The 20164-nt window shown below is 42.5% G+C and overlaps 1 protein-coding gene and 1 pseudogene across 1 annotated transcript; both read left to right on the top strand.

The window, feature by feature from the left end:
• The first annotated feature begins 7536 nt into the window (after positions 1–7536).
• LOC136541488 (uncharacterized) lies at positions 7537–10576 on the top strand. Its single transcript, XM_066533397.1, has 2 exons — positions 7537–8713; positions 10276–10576. The coding sequence occupies exons 1-2, from the start codon at positions 8343–8345 to the stop codon at positions 10340–10342; spliced, it is 438 nt and encodes a 145-aa protein (XP_066389494.1). The 5' UTR covers positions 7537–8342; the 3' UTR covers positions 10343–10576.
• A 109-nt stretch (positions 10577–10685) lies between these two features.
• Positions 10686–18245, top strand: LOC136541487 (folate-biopterin transporter 1, chloroplastic-like; annotated as a pseudogene).
• The last annotated feature ends 1919 nt before the right edge of the window (positions 18246–20164 follow it).

The raw sequence follows: 20164 nt of genomic DNA on the forward strand, positions 1-20164 counted from the left end.
GAAAAAACATCTTATATAATATTACTTTGGTTTTAAAATTTTCAACCATGAGATATTTTGTTGCAAAAACACACCCTACGTGGTTTTCTTCTAAAAACAGCCCCGGTATACAATCGCCAAGCAAATTCTATCTGTTTTTAAACTCCGGGAAAAAAAATTACTGCATCTCTTTGTGTTTGGCTTGCTTCACATTCGCTTCTTTATTATATACTACCTTTATAGAAAAAAAACAATTCTAGGTGTGTTTTTTTGTTAAAGTATCCAAAATTTGACCAAATGTATAGGTAAAAATATAAATGTTTATAACATAAAAAAAGTATAGTAGTCCGTCCGTACCAAAAAGAATGTAAATCTCGCATCACGAGGAGTCAAAGAATCTTAAGTTTGACTAAATTTATAGAAGATAATATCCACATTTAGTTCTCCAATTAAGTTTATTAGGATAATATATTTCATTATTATTCTAATGATACTTATTACGTATCATAAATATAAATACACTTTTATATATATTCAGTCAAAATTAAGAATCTTTGACTTCGAGGGAAGTGAGATTTATATTTTTTTGGGACAGATGCAGTATGAAACTATATCTCATGACAAATCTAATAATATACTTATTTGATATCATAAATACTGACACTTTTTTATATATAATTAGTCAAATCAAGATACTTTAGCTTGGTACTGTGCTAGAATTGTATTTTTCCTCTGGACAAAGAGAGTATTTGTGCTTTCGCTTGTGTCTATTTAATTGTGCAAAATTGTGACTGTAGGGGTTTTGTGAGCAGGTCAAGAAACGCTTGAAGAAAATAAGTTCATATCAAGTTCAGTTCCTGATAGAAAAACACAGTACAAATTGTAACTACTGAGCATATTCTCTAAAAAAACGAGCATGCCGGTTTTTGAAAACTGGCTAGACCGATTTATGCAATGACTGTGATTTCTCGACAAAATTGATTTGGTAAACAGGTTAGACCGATTTTGACGGACAGTATGTATCTTTTTTAACTTGCTATAATATTCTTGTAATTTGATCCTATTCATCCCTCCGAATATGCAATCGGTCCTTTTGGTTATATTAAGGCCCGTTCGGCTGGTGCAAAAATTTCGCTGTTCCTGATTGATTTTCTCTCATAAATTTTTTTAGATTCCTCTAAATTTCTCCAAACTAACGGGGCCATATTGGAAAGGACCTAAGTCTTTGTAGGGTATTTGGTTTCCTGCTAGGGGGGAGCCTGGCTCACATATACAAGCCAAGCTAAGCAGGGAAGGCCTAAAAGATGCAACTGCTCGTTGTTTGGTTCAATGGATTTGGAGAAATAGACCGAGTAGAGCGTTTGTTTGGTTCTACTAGGATACATCATATTAAATTGAAATAAAAAAAAAGTACTAAAACAATATTTATTTTGTTTGAATCGAATGTGCGTCGGTTAATTTTACCATGTTAAGTCTTAATCTACTCGCTCCGTTCCCAAATATATCGATTCCTAAAATTTGTGCAAGTCTAACTATCTTAGGCCCCTGTTCGGCTTGCTAATCTTGTTGAAATTGGTGAAAATACTGTTCGGTTGAAATGTTGCGAGAGTGAAAAACACATCCGCTAAAAAAAAGCACCAGCAACAAGCCGGATGATGATGGATAAAGCCGAACAATCTATAGAATAGTATACCTAACAGAGCTTGGCTCAAGGGTCGATGCTAGTTTGAGGCTATGTGAAGGCTGACGACTGCAAAAAAGTTTGGAAGGTACTATAATAGTTCCCTTACAAACATGCAGCTATTCATTGCTAGATAAAACACCATAAAACATACCTGGGAGGGTACAATCAATTATGCACATGGCTCCAGAGCCCAGTAGTGGTTGTTGCCAGTGGTGTGCAGTCACACATTATACAAGAGTCAGCGGCACAGTAAGAATGCGTCACTCAAGGAACACAGGGCAACAGATAGGCACAACATGTCATCATACATTATCACGATCGAAACAGATGAGGGTGCAAACCCGAGTTGGCAACAGTGGAGAAGGGCAGTCCCCTATTATTCCACATTTGATTTGCAATTTCATCCCTCCTATTAACCCAAGCTACATTGTCAGTCTCATTACCATGACCAGGTCTAGTACTACTAGAATTATATTCCTATGTTGCTTTATCAGGAAAAACCCCATCTTGACCATGGCCAATTATCCAATTATGAAGAATACAACATGCAAGAACTAATTTGACTTGTGTCTTGAATGGGTGGTAGAGCTTGTTGTCTAGAATACGGAATCGATTCTTCAAAGCCCCCAAATGCCCTCTCAACTGTGACCCTTAGGCTTGAATGTCTCAAGTTGAACAACTCTTTCTTATTGGTAGGATAATTTCGTCCATCATATTCTTTAAAGTGATATCTAGTGGCTCGGTAAGGGAGCAGAAATCTAGGGCGACATGCATAGCCAGCGTCCACTAGGTAGAATTTACCTAAACAATTAATTAGATAGCCAAGAATTAGTTATAGTGTTTATTTAAAATCTCATTTGTTGTTTGCCTAAAAATTTATGTTACAAGTACCTGGAGGAACCCTTAACCCATCATCCCTCTCTAGAGCATCGGCTAAAATGAGGGCATCATGTGTAGATCCCTCCCATCCAGCTAGCACATAGGTGAACCTCATATCAAAGTCCACTGCAGCAAGCACATTTTGAGTAGGATAGTGTTTTCTACCCCTGAATGATGCAGATATCTTTGCTGGTACTCTAGCATGAACATGAGTACCATCTATTGCACCAATACAGTCTTACATTATAGCAAGACTGGTGATTAAAGTTTGGTCAGGACTGCAGTTAGGTAGAGTTGAACCTTAGATTCATTTAATTACCTTAAAATAAGGATACCACCTTGGGCTTGTTCTGATTTTAAGTGCCGTCTCAGTTCATGGTGGCCTTATCATCTCTCCCCTAAGCTCACCAATAGCATACAAGATCTCCTTGAAATACCTACTGACTGTTTCCATAGACCTCCTAAATGTTCGGTGAATAACTCTAAATCTCTGGTTGTGTCCCACAACATGGAGAAACATTGCTACTTGTTCCTCCACGGTACTGTTTATGGTGTCTCTTAGCAAGTTTCTGTCCCTAAGTATGTTACATAGGTTGAAAAAAGGAGCTCTACGCATACACAGCATGTTAACATATTCTATGTCATTACAATTAAAAATTTTGTTCAGATTGGCTTGGCGTTGCTCATCCATGGCACTTATTGGGGCATATGTGATCCAAGGCTATGAATTACGTGCCACTCTTAGCCTACTCATGAAGTAGGCATAAATGATAGACACAAAAGCAGCAGCTTTTATCACAAGCATGCGTCTCTGCTCGGCAGGGTTCATCTATTGCAGTTAAAAAAACTACAAAGCATATCTCACTAAAAGAAAAGATCATGTTCAGCATTCAAAAAGTCGGTCAGCAAAAAATAATATCATCATCGCCTAATGCACAAGAGCTCAGATATAGCTAGTTCAACGTTACAAGCATGCATCATTAGCTAAGGACATGTGCTCTGTTTTCGTATTTATAAAGTAATATGATCGGTCAAGAACATGTGCTCACTTTTCAAAATAAATAAGCATTCATCATCGGCTAAGAATTTGTGCTCAGTTTTCACAGTAAGTAAGCAATCGTCATGAGCTAGTGACATGGGCTCAATGGAAAAATCGTTACCGCTGGCTCCTTGCAAAAAAAAAAGTCGCAGGGCTTTCAGAAGTTCAACAGGCAAGGAAAGGTAAAGGTAGATCTGCATATGAGGGAAAGAAATTAGTATGACAAGTAGGCAGATCCCAATCTGGGGAAACAAGAACAGATCGAAACCTTAGGGGAGAAACTTGCCTTTTTACCTCCAACGAAGTCACTAGCACAAATCGAACCCTACAAATAGTCAAATACATTAGGAACCCAACAAAACCGATGGACAAAGGGAGCAACACTAGATCTGCGAGGGATTACAAGTTACCTGCTCTCTTTGCCACGAAACCCCGACGAATCGAACCTCAAACCTGCGAAAAATGAAGAGAGGGAGAAGAGAAAGGTCAGCATAGATTGAATCGAGCCTAAAACACCGTGGATCTGGAGCAAGAGGGAGGGAGGATGCATCACCTGCTAGCACCAGTAGGATCTGGACGAGCAGGAAGAGGAAGATGAGGAAGCGAGAGAGCTCAGAGCGGAGAGGCAGAGGGCGAGGGCGAGTGCGAGGGAGAGAATGGGGAGAGGGGAGGCGGCGGTGAGGATTATAACGTGGAAGGATGGCGTAAAAGGGGTGGCGGTAACCCTAGCTTCCCGCACGCGCTCTCCCCATCTCTTGTCTGCATCCGGAGAGCCAATTTTTCTGGCCGGTGAACGCTCGCTCTCGTCTCGCGAGAGTCCGGCCTCCAAGAAACGGAATCTATTTTCGTTTCCCGGCAGCCAGGCTCGGAGGAGCACGCTGCACGCCCAGGGTCAGGCCCAGAACCCATACAAGCATCCAAACGATGGAAAACTACACCCGGAAAGGAACCAAACCCGCCCCAAGACACATGCATGATGCAACACGACCTGGTGGGGTGACTGCTGAGTGAATCAATCTACGACTACTCCGACACGAGGCTGACGACTGAGGGTCTGACGCGAGCAGAAGCAGAAGGAGCCGCGAGCGGGCACGGTGCAGTGCAGGCGGCGGAGGAGGAAGCATCCGTCCAGTCCCATTCCCACCCGCACGCTGCCGATAAGGCAGGCGACACCGCGACAGGGACACGCGCTGCCTGCGTTACGTTTGGCTCTGGAGCGGAGGAGCTTCTTGACGGACGACGGGACGGGACGGAGTCACGGAGACGACACCTCACCGTGGGGCCGCACCACCGATCCATCCAACCGGATCTTCTGCGCAGTGCGCACACTGCACCACCACCTCACCTTGCGTGCCACTGGCCTTTGCCCGGCCGTTGGGTGACCTGGCGCCGTCATTGGAGCTGAGCATGGCATTCCACAGTGGAGTAGTATCTAGCACGTAGTTGTAGTTACTCCTATCCTATGTGCAGGTGTTTTTCTCTTTTATTTAATAATTCTTCTTTTCTGAAAGAAAGACGTGGAGGCGCTTCCTCCTCTCCATTTTTTTTTAACAAAAGGTGCACCTTCCCATGAAACATGTTTTATAACCGAACTGAGGCCTAAGATAAGCCCTGGATAAGCCTAGGATCAGAGTTTGTCCTGATCATGATGAAACAGACAAATTCTTGGCGGCAACGAACGCACTCCTACGTTGTCGTTGAGGTTAGGTCGTCCCCTGGTCTGAGGGCGGCTATAGAAATGTGAACACGCCATCTGCTGATTATTATTATTACTAGTAGTTGTCTAGTATCTAGCTAGAATAATGGCGCTTAAGCATCATGCATCCAATTAAACAAATTCGAGCGTCTATGTCACTGTCTAAACCCCAAAGCATGCAGCGTCCACGGAATCATTGCTCGATCGTTCAGGTAGCCGTCACATCCAACTATCCAAGGCCGCATGCAATTCATTATATACAGCAGACGCGATCCACATGCTTTATCTAATCTAAACAAATCCTCTCCTCTATGATTAGCTCAGACCCATGCAACTCGAACTTGTGCTTCTGGCCACAGCACTTCTCGACATACCAAATTTTCCATATGTCATCTCAAACGCGCGCGTGAATACACTATATTTTATGGAGAAATTAAAAGCCTCTACGGACCACAGTGGCGGATCTAGGATCGATTCAAAACCTGTGGAGCTAGACTCGTTGATTTTAAGCCAATTAACACCGATCAACATATAGTTGCAAAATCTATGAAGAGGGCACTAATAGTATTTTGGAAAAAAGCTGTGGGGATGTGTTGCTAAGAAAAATACTCTGACAAGTTCCTGTGCATATAGCTACTAAAAGTATGTGCGTTGCTTTGTAATAGCCAACATCAAATGCAAAATAAAGCTTAGTCGGGTGCTGGCAAAAATATGTCTCCCTTTGCAAATTGGATGCCAAATGTGGTGAAAAAGGCCCCCAAAAAAAACTCTGGCATTTTCTTAATGGATACCTAAAAAAACAAGTGTTGGTTTGCACTACCAACAACAAATGCAAAGAAAGATGTTGTGGTTTTTTTTTGGCATACCTACGATATGTGTTGCTTTTCAAAGCCAATAACAAATGGAGACAAAGGTAGTTATAAGTATACTGTTTCTAGGAGATGGTATCAAATGTTGATGAAAAAAATACTCTCAAGTTTTGTAGTATGAACTAGAGCATACCACAAAAACTCGATAGCGAAAATGTGAACCTAGACAAAATCCTTTAAGGAAAACATAACCTCCGATCATTTTGGATTTGAATATCAAATATGTTGCAAAAATAATGTACTAATAAGTTTTGCGCATAGCTAATATATATGTTGATTTACAAAGCCAATACCAAATGCAAAACAAAGTTGTGTTGAATTTTACAGCAATAGCAAAAGATAGGGCTTCCTTTGCAAATTGGATATCAAATGTGATGAAAAATGAAAAAAGGTACTCCGACAATATTTTGATGCATAGCTAAAACAAGTGTTGTATTGGACTACCAATATCAAATGTGGGATTTTTTTTTAAAAAAACTCTGATTGGTTTTTGCGGACGTATCTACAATATGAGTTGTTTTTGCAAAGGTAACATCAAATACAAAGGGAAAACTCTGAGTAATCTTTAGGATGTAATTAGGTAGGCACTTTTTTGCTAAGATGGTATCAAATGTTCATGCAAAAGAAAACATTCCCTGGGTTTTGCGGCAATAGCTAAATCATAACACAAAACTTAGGAAGCAAAAATGTGTATACAGAGAAAAGCCTTTCTGGGAAACATGCCATCCCCTTCTTTCCAAAGTGAATATCAAATATGTTGCAAAGCTAATATCAAATGCAAAACAAAGCAGCATCGAGTTTTAGTTAGTAGATAAAATATGCCTTCCATGGATACCACATATGACAGTTCTGATGGTTTTTTGCCGCATAGCTAAAATGTGTGTCGCTTTACATAATGAACATCAAATGCGTAAAAAGCTTTGACGGTTGTGTTTTGGCATGCATACAATACGTGTTGTGTTGCAAAGCGAACATCAAATGCGAAGAAGAAACCCCCGACTAATCTTTAGACAATTGTTAAAGCATGCATTGTTTTACGAAGATGATATCAAATGTCCATGTCGGGGAAAAAAAACACTCCCGAGTCCTATGGCATTAGCTAAAGCATTCCTTATACTAAGTTATATTACAAAGACAATACTAAATATGCCTTAAAATTATATTTGCATTCAATCTTAACTATAGTATCATGTCACATGCCTATAAATATATAGGTTTAAATAAGGAGAGGATAAGGCATTGAAATCACCGCAAAGACACACAAACTCCACATATAGAGACAGAGAGAGACTGGTTGCAGGGGATCCTGAATGCCTTGAGTTGCCTGAGCGGTGGGTTTGCCTTCGCTCTTCACAGCAGCAGTTAACAAAAAATCCTGGAAAAGCCCCCAAAAAAGGAAGGCAGTTCACAAAAACCGCTGAAAACGCAACAAAATCCGAAACACGTTGTTTTCTACCGGCACTTGTCTTCTCCCCTTCCAGTGGAGCGAAAATGGTGATGCTGCCACCCCAGCACCAGTCATTATCCGTCGCCTCCACTTGATTGATCCCTCTCGGCCACTCCCTCCCCCTCCATCAACAATTTCGTTTCTCCGGTGATTTTTTTTTCTCTTGCTTGCTCGGCTTCTTGTGGGGCGGGCGGGCGGGCCGCGAACCGGCGAGGCGGGGGCGCGGGGCAACGCAAAGCAGCAAAAGCTTCGATCTTTATCGGCCGGATTCCTCTCCCCCTTTTCTCTCTCTTCTTCCTCTTCCCGCTTGCTTTGTGCTTCGTTGGTGAGAGGAGAGGAGACCCACATCCACTTGCCTTTCTTCTCTCTCTCCTCTCGCATCCCCCTTCCAACTCCTCCTGGTCGCTGGAAAAGGGAGATCTTTTGGTGCAAGATTCGATCTGCTGCTGCCGCCTCGGCCTTGCTGCGTGCGCAGAGATTTGCTCCTTTCTTGGCCGGTTTAGCTCGGTGGTGGTTTCTCGGCTGGCGGCTGGCGCGCGCGGGCAGTTGGAGCTCTTGATTCATCAGGCTCAGATTGCAGCGGCGAGCGACTGTCTGCTCTGATCAGGTCGACGATGCTGCTCGCCGGGTGATTCCGTGGCCGCTCTTGGTGGCGGGCGGGCGGTGTCCTCGTCTGATCCGTTTCTTCGGGAGGCTTTGGTTGATGTGTTGGGTTTCCTCGGAGCTCAGTTCCCCAATTCGCCATATTGATGAGGAGCTCTTCCCACTGTGAGAGCTACTGCGCTCCTCCCCTGTGCTACCTCCCCTGCCTCCCCAAATCCAAAGATGATGCCGGCGGTGACCCGAAGTCCGCGTCCCCAAGCCCCGTCGTTGTCGCCGAGGACAAGCCGCCGGTGGTCCAGAAGATCGAGGAATCTGCTCCTGCGGCGGCGGCGGCGGCAACCGGCAGCGATGGCGGTGGTGATGACGACAAGTGCTATAGGGAGGTGGCGGTGGCTCCCAAGTGCTGCTTGAAGAGGGCTAATTGCGAGGACAGCAGCAAGATTGTAGCGAAAGGCAATGTGAAGTGGAGGGATTCGCTGGGGAAGGATCTCACACAGGTCAAAGAATTCGAGCCAAGGTATGTGCCGTGCTCTTGCCATGTTTCCCCTTACTACTACTAGTACTATCTAGTTGAGATTGTGGGTGAATTCGGTAATATTGTAGAGTCGAATTTGGGGAATGCTTGACATGCCATGTGATGTGTGTTGTTCACCGTTTTGGTTAGGCGTCAATTCGGCCAGTGGACATGTGGCTTGCCCCTGAATTCTAGAGGAATGTTCTCGTCACTTTGGCTAGTGGACATGTGGCTTGCCCCTGATCTCTAGAGGAATGTTCTCGTTTTAGGTCTCCGCGACGTGCATTTGATTTTAAGTCATGGATGGTCACTTGTAGTTGTGCTGACATTAGTAAAACACTAGTACCTAATCACAAAGTCAACGGTTTGTCATGAGCCTCATGTCCCTTGGTAATGGTGGCCATCTTTTTTGTTGTTCCTAGGTGGTGGGTTAATTAGATAAGGCTGGGCCAAGTCATTGTGTAGTGGTTCTACTATATTTGGCCTTGGTTGGAGTGTTCAAGCATGGCTGTGGATGCATTCAGCTTGCTTCCATATGGTCACCATCTGATCATTAATCAGAATGAGTTGGTTGTTGCGAAGCCAATTTCTTGTGGCTGGGTGAAGCTATATAGACCAAACCATCCATACCTTTTCTGGTTGGATGGCCGCCCAAGTATCCTACCTGGACCCACTTTTTATTTAGTGCTTCCCTGACAGTTTTCTTCAACGCATAAAGGAAGCGTGATCAAACGGTCTAGTTTCAACGCTATCTGGGTTTAGGTCAGTCCACCTGAGAAAGCTGAGGCCTTTTCACTTAAATTATTAAAGGTAGATCTGGCAGTTACCTTGAACTAGTGTTGTGCTGTTTATGCAATGTAAACTGAAAGATTTCTTTCAGAACTTGCACATCAAATCGGATTGGCAGTTCATGTTTGTATTTTAAGCCATGTTCCACTTTTGTTTTCTATCTATTGTTTCCATGTTAACATTGGAAGGGGTCAGGGAGATTTCATTGAGGTTTTCGTCAATAGATCTTCCACAACCCAGGTAGCTGGTTCATTATGGCATTGTAAAAATCCTTTTCAGAAACAAATAAAATACTCACATATAGACCAATCAGTGTTTCAAGTTCCAAGTCAGCGCATAGCTTTAAAGATATGAAATCACAATCAGGGCAATTGAGCTTTCATTTTCAATGGGTCTTTTTACTACAGGTTGCTTCCAGTTGCTATTTAGGACCATACCATGATTGGATAAGCTGAATTTTGATTAGGTTCATCACAGTCCCATCGCACATTTAAACCTAGTAATGGTGCATTGACACAGTATACTAACATCGTTATCATTCCTGCTGGTGATGAGAATATGCATTTGGATATAGCCGTGCGTCCTTGTGGTAGTTTCCATACTTTTCACTTGCTTGTCCGATTCAAGTTTTTCCACGCTAGGGCCGAAGAAAATCTAGCTTTGATGCTTACACAATGCTTGACTGCTCTGCTGGACCTGGACCTCTTACTCTCAGAATTGAAGATATATATGGCATATCTGGCTTCGATGCTTACACAATCTTTTCTTGGATGCAGCGAATCTGGAGACTCGGACGACGAAGAATACACTGGCGCCTGCTCCTGCGCCTGCGTAATCCAATGAGCCCAGGGATCTCCACTGTAAATTCTGTGAAGGAAAAAAAAAACAAAACAAAACGGGGGGTTGTCTGAGTCAGTCAGCCACTCAGCCATTAATCCTTATCAGTAGAGGGTAGGGAGGAGCAGGTTCATTGTTGTGTGTTGGTAATTGGTACTCCTATGTGGATGCCATGGCTCGTGTTGTGTTCTGTCAGCAGCTTCAACTGTAAAATGTTGTTACAAATGCATAGCTTTAGAAGATTTCTGCCAAATGTTCTCCTGTCTGGAATCTTGTTCTAACTGGTGTGCTGCGCCTTCAGTTGGGCACAATTGCTACTACCACTCTATGGGCTGGGCTGGGCTGGACTGGACTGGACTGGGCCTGATCCAACCCGATGACACCGGCCTTGCTGGGCTGGCCATTTTGGCCTAAATACATTTTTTTCCCCTTTCGGTTTAAGCCCTAGCGGGCCCGTGAAGCAGAGAGGAGAGACAACGCACCACTCGGGCTGATGAAAAGGATAGAGTACTGTGTGCGTGGGCCCACTGATCAGAGAGGGAAACACAGCTCTGCTTCTCCCCAGCTCCCAGGTCCCACCAACCCAACAAATCAAGCGTGAGAGAGGGGGCGCGTCACGGGCGTGTGTGTGGTGGGCCCACCATGGCAGGGAGAGAAACATCGGGCATTCGTTGCGCTACGCCAAATCTCGCTTCCAACATCTCCGGCCCGTGCTCTGCAGTCTCCGCCCGCCGGCGTCCGACGTCCGCGTCCTCTCAAGGTCTCACCGGAGACCGCGCCGAGGCCCACGGGGTTCGGGTAGCTCGGGATGGCCTCCGGGGGGTCGGCCGCACTCGACGCGTACGACGAGGAGGCCGCCGTCCGCCGGCCCCTCGAGCTCGACGCCCGTGACGCCGCCGCCTCGTCCTCCGACCACCACCTGCCCGGTGGTGAGCTCGAGGCGCTCTCTTCTATGGGTCCGTAGCCTTCTGGTTGCCTGGGATCTGGGGCGGGCTTGCGGATTTTGGGTTCCGGGGGCTGGGGGAATTTCAGCGTGTCGTTGGATTTCGTGTGGTGGAACAGGAGATCGAGCTGAATTGGGGAGAGAATATGGGGGGCGGAGAGCCTGCTTGGCTGAGGTAGCCTGCTCTGGGTTCTGGCTGCTACGGTTGTGCGTCTGGGATTGTCTGTTGGCGCAATGCAGTTGCTGTCTGTTGCTAAATTGGAGCTGGGTGAGGATGCATGGTTCATGCCTAATAATGAGTGCATAGAGAAGATATGCTGGGACGTGAGGGCCACTTCGTGGTTGAAATGCTGCACAGTGGAATCTAGTTAGCTAAGGAAAGCTTTTAGTAGGATGTTTCTGTTAGCCACATGTTTTTCGAAATTCAGGCCATAATCCATTGCTTAAATAGTTAGTAGTGTGTGTTTTGCTTAACCCAGTGTCACAATTGTCTCAAATGGTGTTAGTGTTATCTTATTGTAGGGAATGTCATGCCTAGGTATCAAGTGGGGACGAAGGGTGATACAAGTAGTAGACACTCTGAGGAGCGGAGGCAGCCTAGCACAGATGATGTGCGCAAGAACAAGCCCGGGTCGAGATACTTCACGGCGTTTGGGGTGGATCTGTCCCCTGATAATATGGCGGTTGCCATTGTATATTTTGTGCAAGGGGTTTTAGGTCTTGCACGGCTTGCTGTGAGCTTTTACTTAAAAGATGATCTTCATCTAGATCCAGCTGAGGTATGTGTCGTTCATTCCTTTTCCTGTCCTACATGTACCATCTTTGTATTTAGATTTTCGAGCTCAGTTCTTGTTCCATGATGTAATGTTTCCACTGTTTAGTTAATAGGTGCTGTTAAGTGACTGAGATGGTTTCTTTTATATAGACTGCAGTGGTAACTGGTTTCTCGTCCTTGCCATGGTTGATCAAGCCCCTCTATGGCTTTATCAGGTCTCACAAAACCTCCCACATCTGTTTCTTTCTGATGTATGTGTATACTTGATTTTCAATCGTCTACTCTTGCCTTTCAGTGATTCCATTCCACTCTTTGGATATCGAAGAAGGTCGTACCTTTTTCTGTCAGGGTTACTTGGAGCACTTTCATGGAGTTTAATGGCCACAGTAGTGAGCACTGAGCAGTAAATACAGTGCAGCATCATCTATTCTTCTTGGCTCACTTTCTGTTGCCTTCTCAGATGTTGTAAGTGCAAACTGAATATTCTACTCTCAAGTTACATTTATTCAGTCGTTAGAAATCATTGAAGTGATGGTATGCTCCAGTTGTTTATTGATACTTTCTTGTTCTTCCTCAATGGCATATTTATGCTTGTAGATTTCTTAACCTGCTATGCCATTAAATATTCTCTGTGAACGTGAGTATTAGACTCTAATAGTGAGAAATTGGTTTCCTTCTATCCTGAGCTCTTTATTCTATTATGTATAGTCCAAGTGGATCTGTGATCATTGTTTATACAGTATTTTCCCCTTTGTCTGCATACTTTACTTTTCATAGAGAAAAGGGCATAGAGCAAATTTGTATTGAGTTATCTAACAACCAAATTTAACTGTAAAAATAAATACAGGCATAAGGAAAGCTCTAACAAATGTCTAGTATGAAAACAATTTAAAAATGCAGACATGTGCGTGTTCAGGCACATTGAGAGCACCCTACAAAAGAGCAGATACCCCTCAACCAAGCCCCGAATCTCCATTGTTGCATTTATTCCTGTAAATGTTTTTTGTAAAGAAAATTTCTTTGTTGTGCTTTCCATCATGCTTCATTTAAAATCCCTACCCGTTAATACTGAATACACCAACTAGTCAACTGTTTATGAATCAGTCACTGGTGCATATTAAAACGGTATTTCCTTTTCTTGATTCCAAATTTTAATACAGACATTTCTTAAAAACACGTTTTCATAAAAACATGTTCATACAATGCATCCTTCTAGCTATTGGACACAATCCAATCATATATTATGTAAAGTTTAGGCATGGGGGCATCTAAGTATACATTGTAAGGCTGACCATCTGAACTTATTTTTACAGTGCTATTCAAATTAATCATTTCATTAGGGGCCTGTCTAGCCATAAAACTGGATGCATCTGGTCACGTGTGTCAGTGTGATTAAACATTGATCCAACTTTATGTCATGTGGGGCTACAGCCCCTCTAGGAGGAGATCCAGGGAACACCGTGCGAGAAGCGGGCAATGGAAGAGCACGCATGCGGACCAAGCTAGAGCGGGCGCATGTGCAGTTGCGGTCCAGGAAGCAGGCCACGCCTATTCATGGAAGCAACGCCCCCAGGAAGTGGATGAGCGGCTTCATGAGCCATGCAGTGGACAGGCTTGATCAACCGGGAAGGCATGCAGTGGACAGGACGCCTTCAACTAATTTTAGGAGTGTGAACTCTTCTTTCCTTTAGCCGTCCGAGTGCCTCTATAAGCTATGTATGAGACACCTTTGAGAATCAAGCAATGAAGAACAATTAGTCTTAATCTCATCCCCTTCAACAATAGGGCGCTGAGGGGTAAAACCTCGCCCCAACCCTACGGATCGAGGCTATGAACTGCATAGCCGAGGTCCAGCTACCCTAGAGCCCAACCTCCATGACACTTTATCTTTTTTCTACCAAAAAATATCATCATATCATTAATGTGCGGAGAGGTAGAGGAAGACCAAAGCTGACATGGGGGGAGGCAATGAAAAGAGATTTGAAAGGTTGGGATATACCTAGAGATCTTTGTTTGGATAGGAGTGCTTGCAAAGCAGCTATTGACATGCCTGAACCGTGACTAGGGGCTCATGTTGGGTTTCAACTCTAGCCTACCCCAACTTGCTTGGGACTAAAAGGCTTTGTTGTTGTTGTTGTTGTTGTATTTCTACCTCATGCTGGGACTGTAGAACAAGAACTTTTGCATGTATATTGCTTCAAGGTTTGTCTCAGCACATGTGGGAACACTGTAGGTAGTGGATTCTATGGTTGTTGAGAGAGCCCGTGGAGAATCTCAAAGTACATCTGGATCACTCCAGTCGCTCTGTTGGGGATCTTCTGCCTTTGGAGGAATTGTGAGTGCTTACTTTAGCGGTTCACTTGTGGATACTTATCGAGTAAGGTTTGTCCTATTGTACCACTACCACTTGAGCTGACACATGCCCCATTGTTTTATAGTTCAGTCTACTGATGAAAGTATTCCTGTAAACGCAGATTTGTCTTTGGTGTTACAGCGTTTTTACCCCTGATGACATCTGCTGTTGCAGTTCTTGTAAATGAACATCGCATATCTTCTGGAGGACGTAATACCTTACTCTCTGGTTCAGGATTCGTTGAGAGCTCTAAGCAGCACGTCCGGCAGCTTTGGACTTCAGTAAAGCAGCCTAACATTTTGTTGCCGACCTTGTTTATATTTCTTTGGCAAGCAACACCGCAGTCAGATTCTGCTATGTTTTTCTTCATGTATGTCTGAAAAATCTTTACAGTACTGATCTGTGATGGGTCTTATCCTGTATTCTTGTTCATGGCCTATTTGCTTACTTTTTGACTGTTGCATTGGAATTAGTTGTAATCCAATAACTATAACTTTCACAGACTAGAAGAAGGTCTTAGCTTCTTCTGATTGTTGGGCGCTCCTCTAGCCTGTCTTTATTTGGAGTGGCTACACTACCTTAAGCTGTAAAATTGTACACAAAATCAAGAAAAGTTATCTTGCTTCACAAAGTACAACAACAACAACAAAGCCTTTATACAAAGTACAAAGCAAAGTAATTATTTTGGTTAACTTTGCATCCTAATTTTATACACGCCAACAAAATGTTGTTTTTCATTATGTTTGGTCCCTTTTTCAGTAGTTGTGTATTAGCAGTTTGAAGATATCTAAAAATATGATCTCAAACTTTTTTTTTTGGCTGAACATGATCTCAAGTCTGTTATGCTTATTTTGATATTAAATAATTAAACAAGTATGTCAGCTGATTAATGCTTGTAGTTACTGTCCTAATAGGAGCATGCAGGTGGCTTGGCCCGGTTAGAACATGTCAGTTTTTTTTTCCCCAGATTTGTCCCTTGTTCTTTTTTTTTTGGGGGGGGGGGGGGGGGGGGGGCGCTGGCTGGGAGTCCTTTGTACCCTATATAAACACTTTAGCCACATATTGAGGATGGACTATTGTTTCATTTCTGCTTGTCGCTCTTTGGATCCTCCTGTTCTGTGCACCTGTGTTACCTGTTTGGGTTTTCCATGCTAAACCTGTCTCTTGTCTGATTGGTTATGTTCTTTATCCACTGTTCATTTATAATGATTAACTGATTTTTATCTGTAAGAATTTTAAAATGATCATTTTTTTATGTTCAATAATATATTTCAGCACAAATAAGCTTGGATTCACTCCAGAGTTTCTAGGGCGCGTGAAGCTTGTAACCTCTTTTGCATCCCTGCTCGGTGTTGGGCTCTACAACTATTTTCTGAAGGAAGTTCCTCTAAGGAAAATCTTTCTCGTGACAACCATTATAGGTTCAGCTCTTGGGATGACACAGGTCCTCTTTATATTATTTTCTTGATTGGTGCTGCAATTCTTTTCTATCCTTTAAACATACTGCATTTTATATATTTAGGTGCTTCTTGTAACTGGGCTAAATCGGCAGTTTGGGATTAGCGATGAGTGGTTTTCTATTGGTGATTCATTAATCATCACAGTCCTTGGTCAGGTCAGTAACATTACTGCAATGCTTAATAATAGTAGAGTGCATTTTACATGATTGAATAAAAAAATGTATTCAGCTGATCATGTACCCTTTTTCCTGACATAGTGACCCTGTAACATAGTACTTTTATATGCCCATAATTGTGACCACTGGCAATTCAGGATCAGCTGATCTTAGTTGTGAAATGGCGTACCTATTCTTAGAAAGATGTTGACTTATTTTGAGAGAAGTCTCAACGTCCCATATGTACAATCAGAGCATCATTTTATATATTAATATGAGTTAAATAATATCTAGCTTTGACACCTCCTGCCTTCAAGTGCTTCCTTGAATGCAAGCTTATGTTACCTAAACTTTTTTGTAGGCTTCATTTATGCCAGTCTTGGTGTTAGCTGCAAAATTGTGCCCTCCAGGAATGGAAGCCACTTTATTTGCAACTTTGATGTCCATTTCTAATGCTGGAAGTGTTACGGGTGGCCTGGTTGGTGCTGGTCTAACTCGGATATTTGGGGTCACTAGGGACACCTTTGGGAATCTACCTCTATTGATTGTCGTCTGCAATCTTAGTTCACTGCTGCCCTTACCTCTTTTGGGTCTCCTGCCAGAGGAATCAGGTGACACGGATAATGGAGAAACAAAGAATAACTGACTTACTGAGGGTTTTATCTCTGTTTGTTCTGGTTCTCAAGTATAGCATACCAGTATACCACAGTGCCCAGCTTCAACTCAGATACGGCCCATCCAGTTGTAGTTCAAAAGATCAGTAGAAAAATATGGAAATCATGCTGGATATAAGTTCAGTTAGTGACCACCGTCATCAGCCAGTATCTCCTGCCACTGTTAACCTGTGATCGCAGTGATTCATTGGTGATCTGAAAATGATCTATGATGCTATGGCGCACAGGTACTCACCACGTTTTAGTTTCTATAAGCTACCTTGTATACGCAGACAAGGTAGGTTTTATCTTTCTCTACACTCAGTTTTTGTTAGCTAATGCGACCCCATGAAAATTAGAGTAGGGGTCAAAGACTAGTAGTTGAGGATTCCCTTACAAAGTCGAATGTATTGTAACAAAACAAAGGAGGGAGTATTTATATGTTATGGAAACCTAGAGTACGGACATGTAAAGCAAAATACTTGCACGCAATTTGACTTGCCATACAGTATCAGGTTCTGCTTACATCACTAGGCCCAAACAAAGTGCAATCACAGAGGACATACAGGAAACTATAGGGCAACAGAAATGCAACATCCATCATCCGTAATAACTCACTGAATTTTGCAGTGTCAAGTATTGGTATCAATGATAAATTGATAATAGACGGTATGTGTATAACCATTGATCTATCCTTTGATGTCTGTTTGGACTTTGGAGGTTAACTTGAAATATGATTTCAATTTATTGGCAAGTTGAATAAGAGTTCAGTAACAAGTGATCATCTGAATCAGTGGAGTGTAAAAAAGTGAAAGACAGACTGGAAAAAAAACATCCAGGAACCTGTGTGTTTCTCTTTTGACTTGAGAGGGTGTGCTCAGTGCTCCTAGAGTTGATATTTATCCAGGACTACGATCAGTTAAATCATATCATGAGGACGAATCATTGTATTTATTTCTCTTATTATAAAAACATGCAACTGTGGTTGTCTAGTTCATTATTGAATTTTATGATATGATGAACGTGTCCAATTTTCAGAATCAGGTAGAAATACATGGTATATTCGAACAGCTTCTTGCATGGTAATGGAGAGCAGCAGCATAAATGATCATATACTCTGAATATTCTGCCTGTGTTGCTCTTGGGAGTCTTTGAGACGTCAGAAACTCAGAATGTAGAACAATGCCACTTGGTTACAGTCAACATCATCTCCACGAGCAATGCATTCAGGTTTCAGTCAACATCATCTCCACATCATGTTCTTGCACCAGTGCATCCCATCACATCTTCTTTATTTTTATATCACAATCGGGTCCATGTAGGCATATGCATCGTGTCAGCATTCCAGCCTATGTTTCCATAGTTTAAGTGCTCGTCTAATCAGCATTTTTTGGATTATTATGCCACATGAAGGATTCTGACTGGCTTCTATTTCCATTGCAACATTTTCTTTTTTTCTGATAAAACGGCTGGAGATTTTGTTTCCCGATCCGATTTCTGATCTCGGATCCAGCCTTTCCTGCCATATCCCCTTCTCTTTTTTTTCTTCTTGCGAAAACATTTTTTTTTCTTGGTCCCTCCCATTCACAATCATCTTAGATACATCAACAAGGCTCTCAGCCTGTTCGCTTGTTGGTTTCAACCAGCCCAAACCAGCCAGCCAACAGTGTTTTCCTCTCATAATAAACCAGCATCAGCCAGCCCAAACCAGCCCAGAAACCAACCAGCGAACAGGCCGTCTGTTCGGCTAGACTATAATCATGAACAACCATGAATTGAGTACAAATTGTAATTGTAACAAATGGTACTTGTCTCATTGTCTGTATGATGGGATGAAGGCTGTCATGCAAGTCCTGATGGTGACAAGTGGTGAATCAAACCTGTTCTATTTTACTGTTATTAAGCATTTTTATTTTGTTTTGTTTTATTTATTGGAAAAACTCAGGATATGGTTGTTATTTATCTGTTCTGTGCGAAAGCATTTTTTTAAGCCATGTGCCAACAAGTTTGGATCTGTAGTGATCACCTGCAACTAAAACTAGCTAGTAATAACTTGCAAGAAACTGCAATTTGTGTTTCAGGTTGCTTGCGTTTGATCCGGCCAGAGTTTTACAAATGGGCTCACACGACTTCGTCATGAATGTTTCTTGATTTTCACAAGAAATGAGTCAAGGCCCGTGATAAGAAATATGAGTCATCTGTATGCTGAATGCATCATCCGCTCACAAATACAAATTTATCTATGCCTGTACAAGTCGGGTTTTTTTTTTTTCTAATTTAAGGCTTTACATTAGAGAGCGTGTCAAGTCAGACCACACAGAGAGAGTAAGGCCCTGTTTAGTTCCTCCAAAGTTTATTCTCTATTTCATCGAATTTTTAAACACATGCATTGAGTATTAAATATAGACTAAAAAATAACTAATTACACAGTTTACGATTAATTTATGAGACAAATCTTTTAAGCATAATTAGTCTATGATTTAACAATGCGGTGCTACAGTAGCACAAGTGCTAATGACAGATTAATTAGGCTTAATAAATTTGTCTTGTGGATTATTGATGGATTATGTAATTTGTTTTTTTATTAGTATCCGAACATCCTATACGACATCCTATTTGACATCCTAAAATTTTATATCCTAAATTTAAACAAGCCCAACTCGTGGTCGGGGATGATTTTCCCAAAAGAAGAGTGGTAGCATTGGCGTGTCTGTCTCTAGCATTTGGGGCCATGTTGGCTGTCTCTAGCATGTGGGGCCATGTTGTGCAGCCTGTTTGCCTGTTGGTTTTAGTCAGAGCTTATCAGGCGGCCAATAGTGTTTTCCTCTCATAACAAACCAGCACCAGTCGGGCTTATCAGCCTAGAAATCAACCAGCGAACAGGCCGGTGGTTGTGGTTGCCCGCTAGGCCGCATCCACTCGGGGGTAGTCGTGTGACGTGTATGCGGCCTATTCGCTTGATCGTATCAGATATGTTTATTAGCCATGATACAGTGTTTTTCTCTCATAACAAAACAACATCAACAGACTTAAAGCGAACAGACTGATGGCTGAGGGCAATGCAAATGGGGCACACGTCACATCCTAACGTGTGCGCTTTCTTATCCTACCATCCCTATCCTCTCTCTACTTCTCTAGGCATGCACCACTTCTCTTTGTTTCTTCTTTTGCTTTTTTTTCTCTCACTGTCACTTTCTCTTTCACCTCATGCAATAATATTGGCCCTGTTCGTTTCTCTTATAATCCGTCCTTTTCAACTTATTTTTTTAGCCGAAATAATATTTTTTTCTCACAACAAATCAACCAGAATAGTGTTTCGGCTTGTTTTTTCAGCGAAGCGAACAATGTTTATATTTCTTTCTCACGTTTCGAACTCCAAGCTAACCCAACCACGATTCCATGAGATTTGAGGTCAACTAATAAGGTTGGCATATCATTTGTGGCGTCTATATATTAATATATATGCGCTATTGCGCTTACATGGGAAAA

The sequence above is a fragment of the Miscanthus floridulus genome, chromosome 3, assembly GCF_019320115.1.
Source record: "Miscanthus floridulus cultivar M001 chromosome 3, ASM1932011v1, whole genome shotgun sequence".
Lineage (NCBI taxonomy): Eukaryota > Viridiplantae > Streptophyta > Magnoliopsida > Poales > Poaceae > Miscanthus > Miscanthus floridulus.

Coding starts and splice junctions, on each gene's coding strand:
- LOC136541488 (XM_066533397.1), top strand. CDS start 8,343: ATGAGGAGCTCTTCCCACTGTGAGAGCTACTGCGCTCCTCCCCTGTGC. Junction 8,714..10,275: donor GTCAAAGAATTCGAGCCAAG/GTATGTGCCGTG, acceptor TCTTGGATGCAG/CGAATCTGGAGACTCGGACG.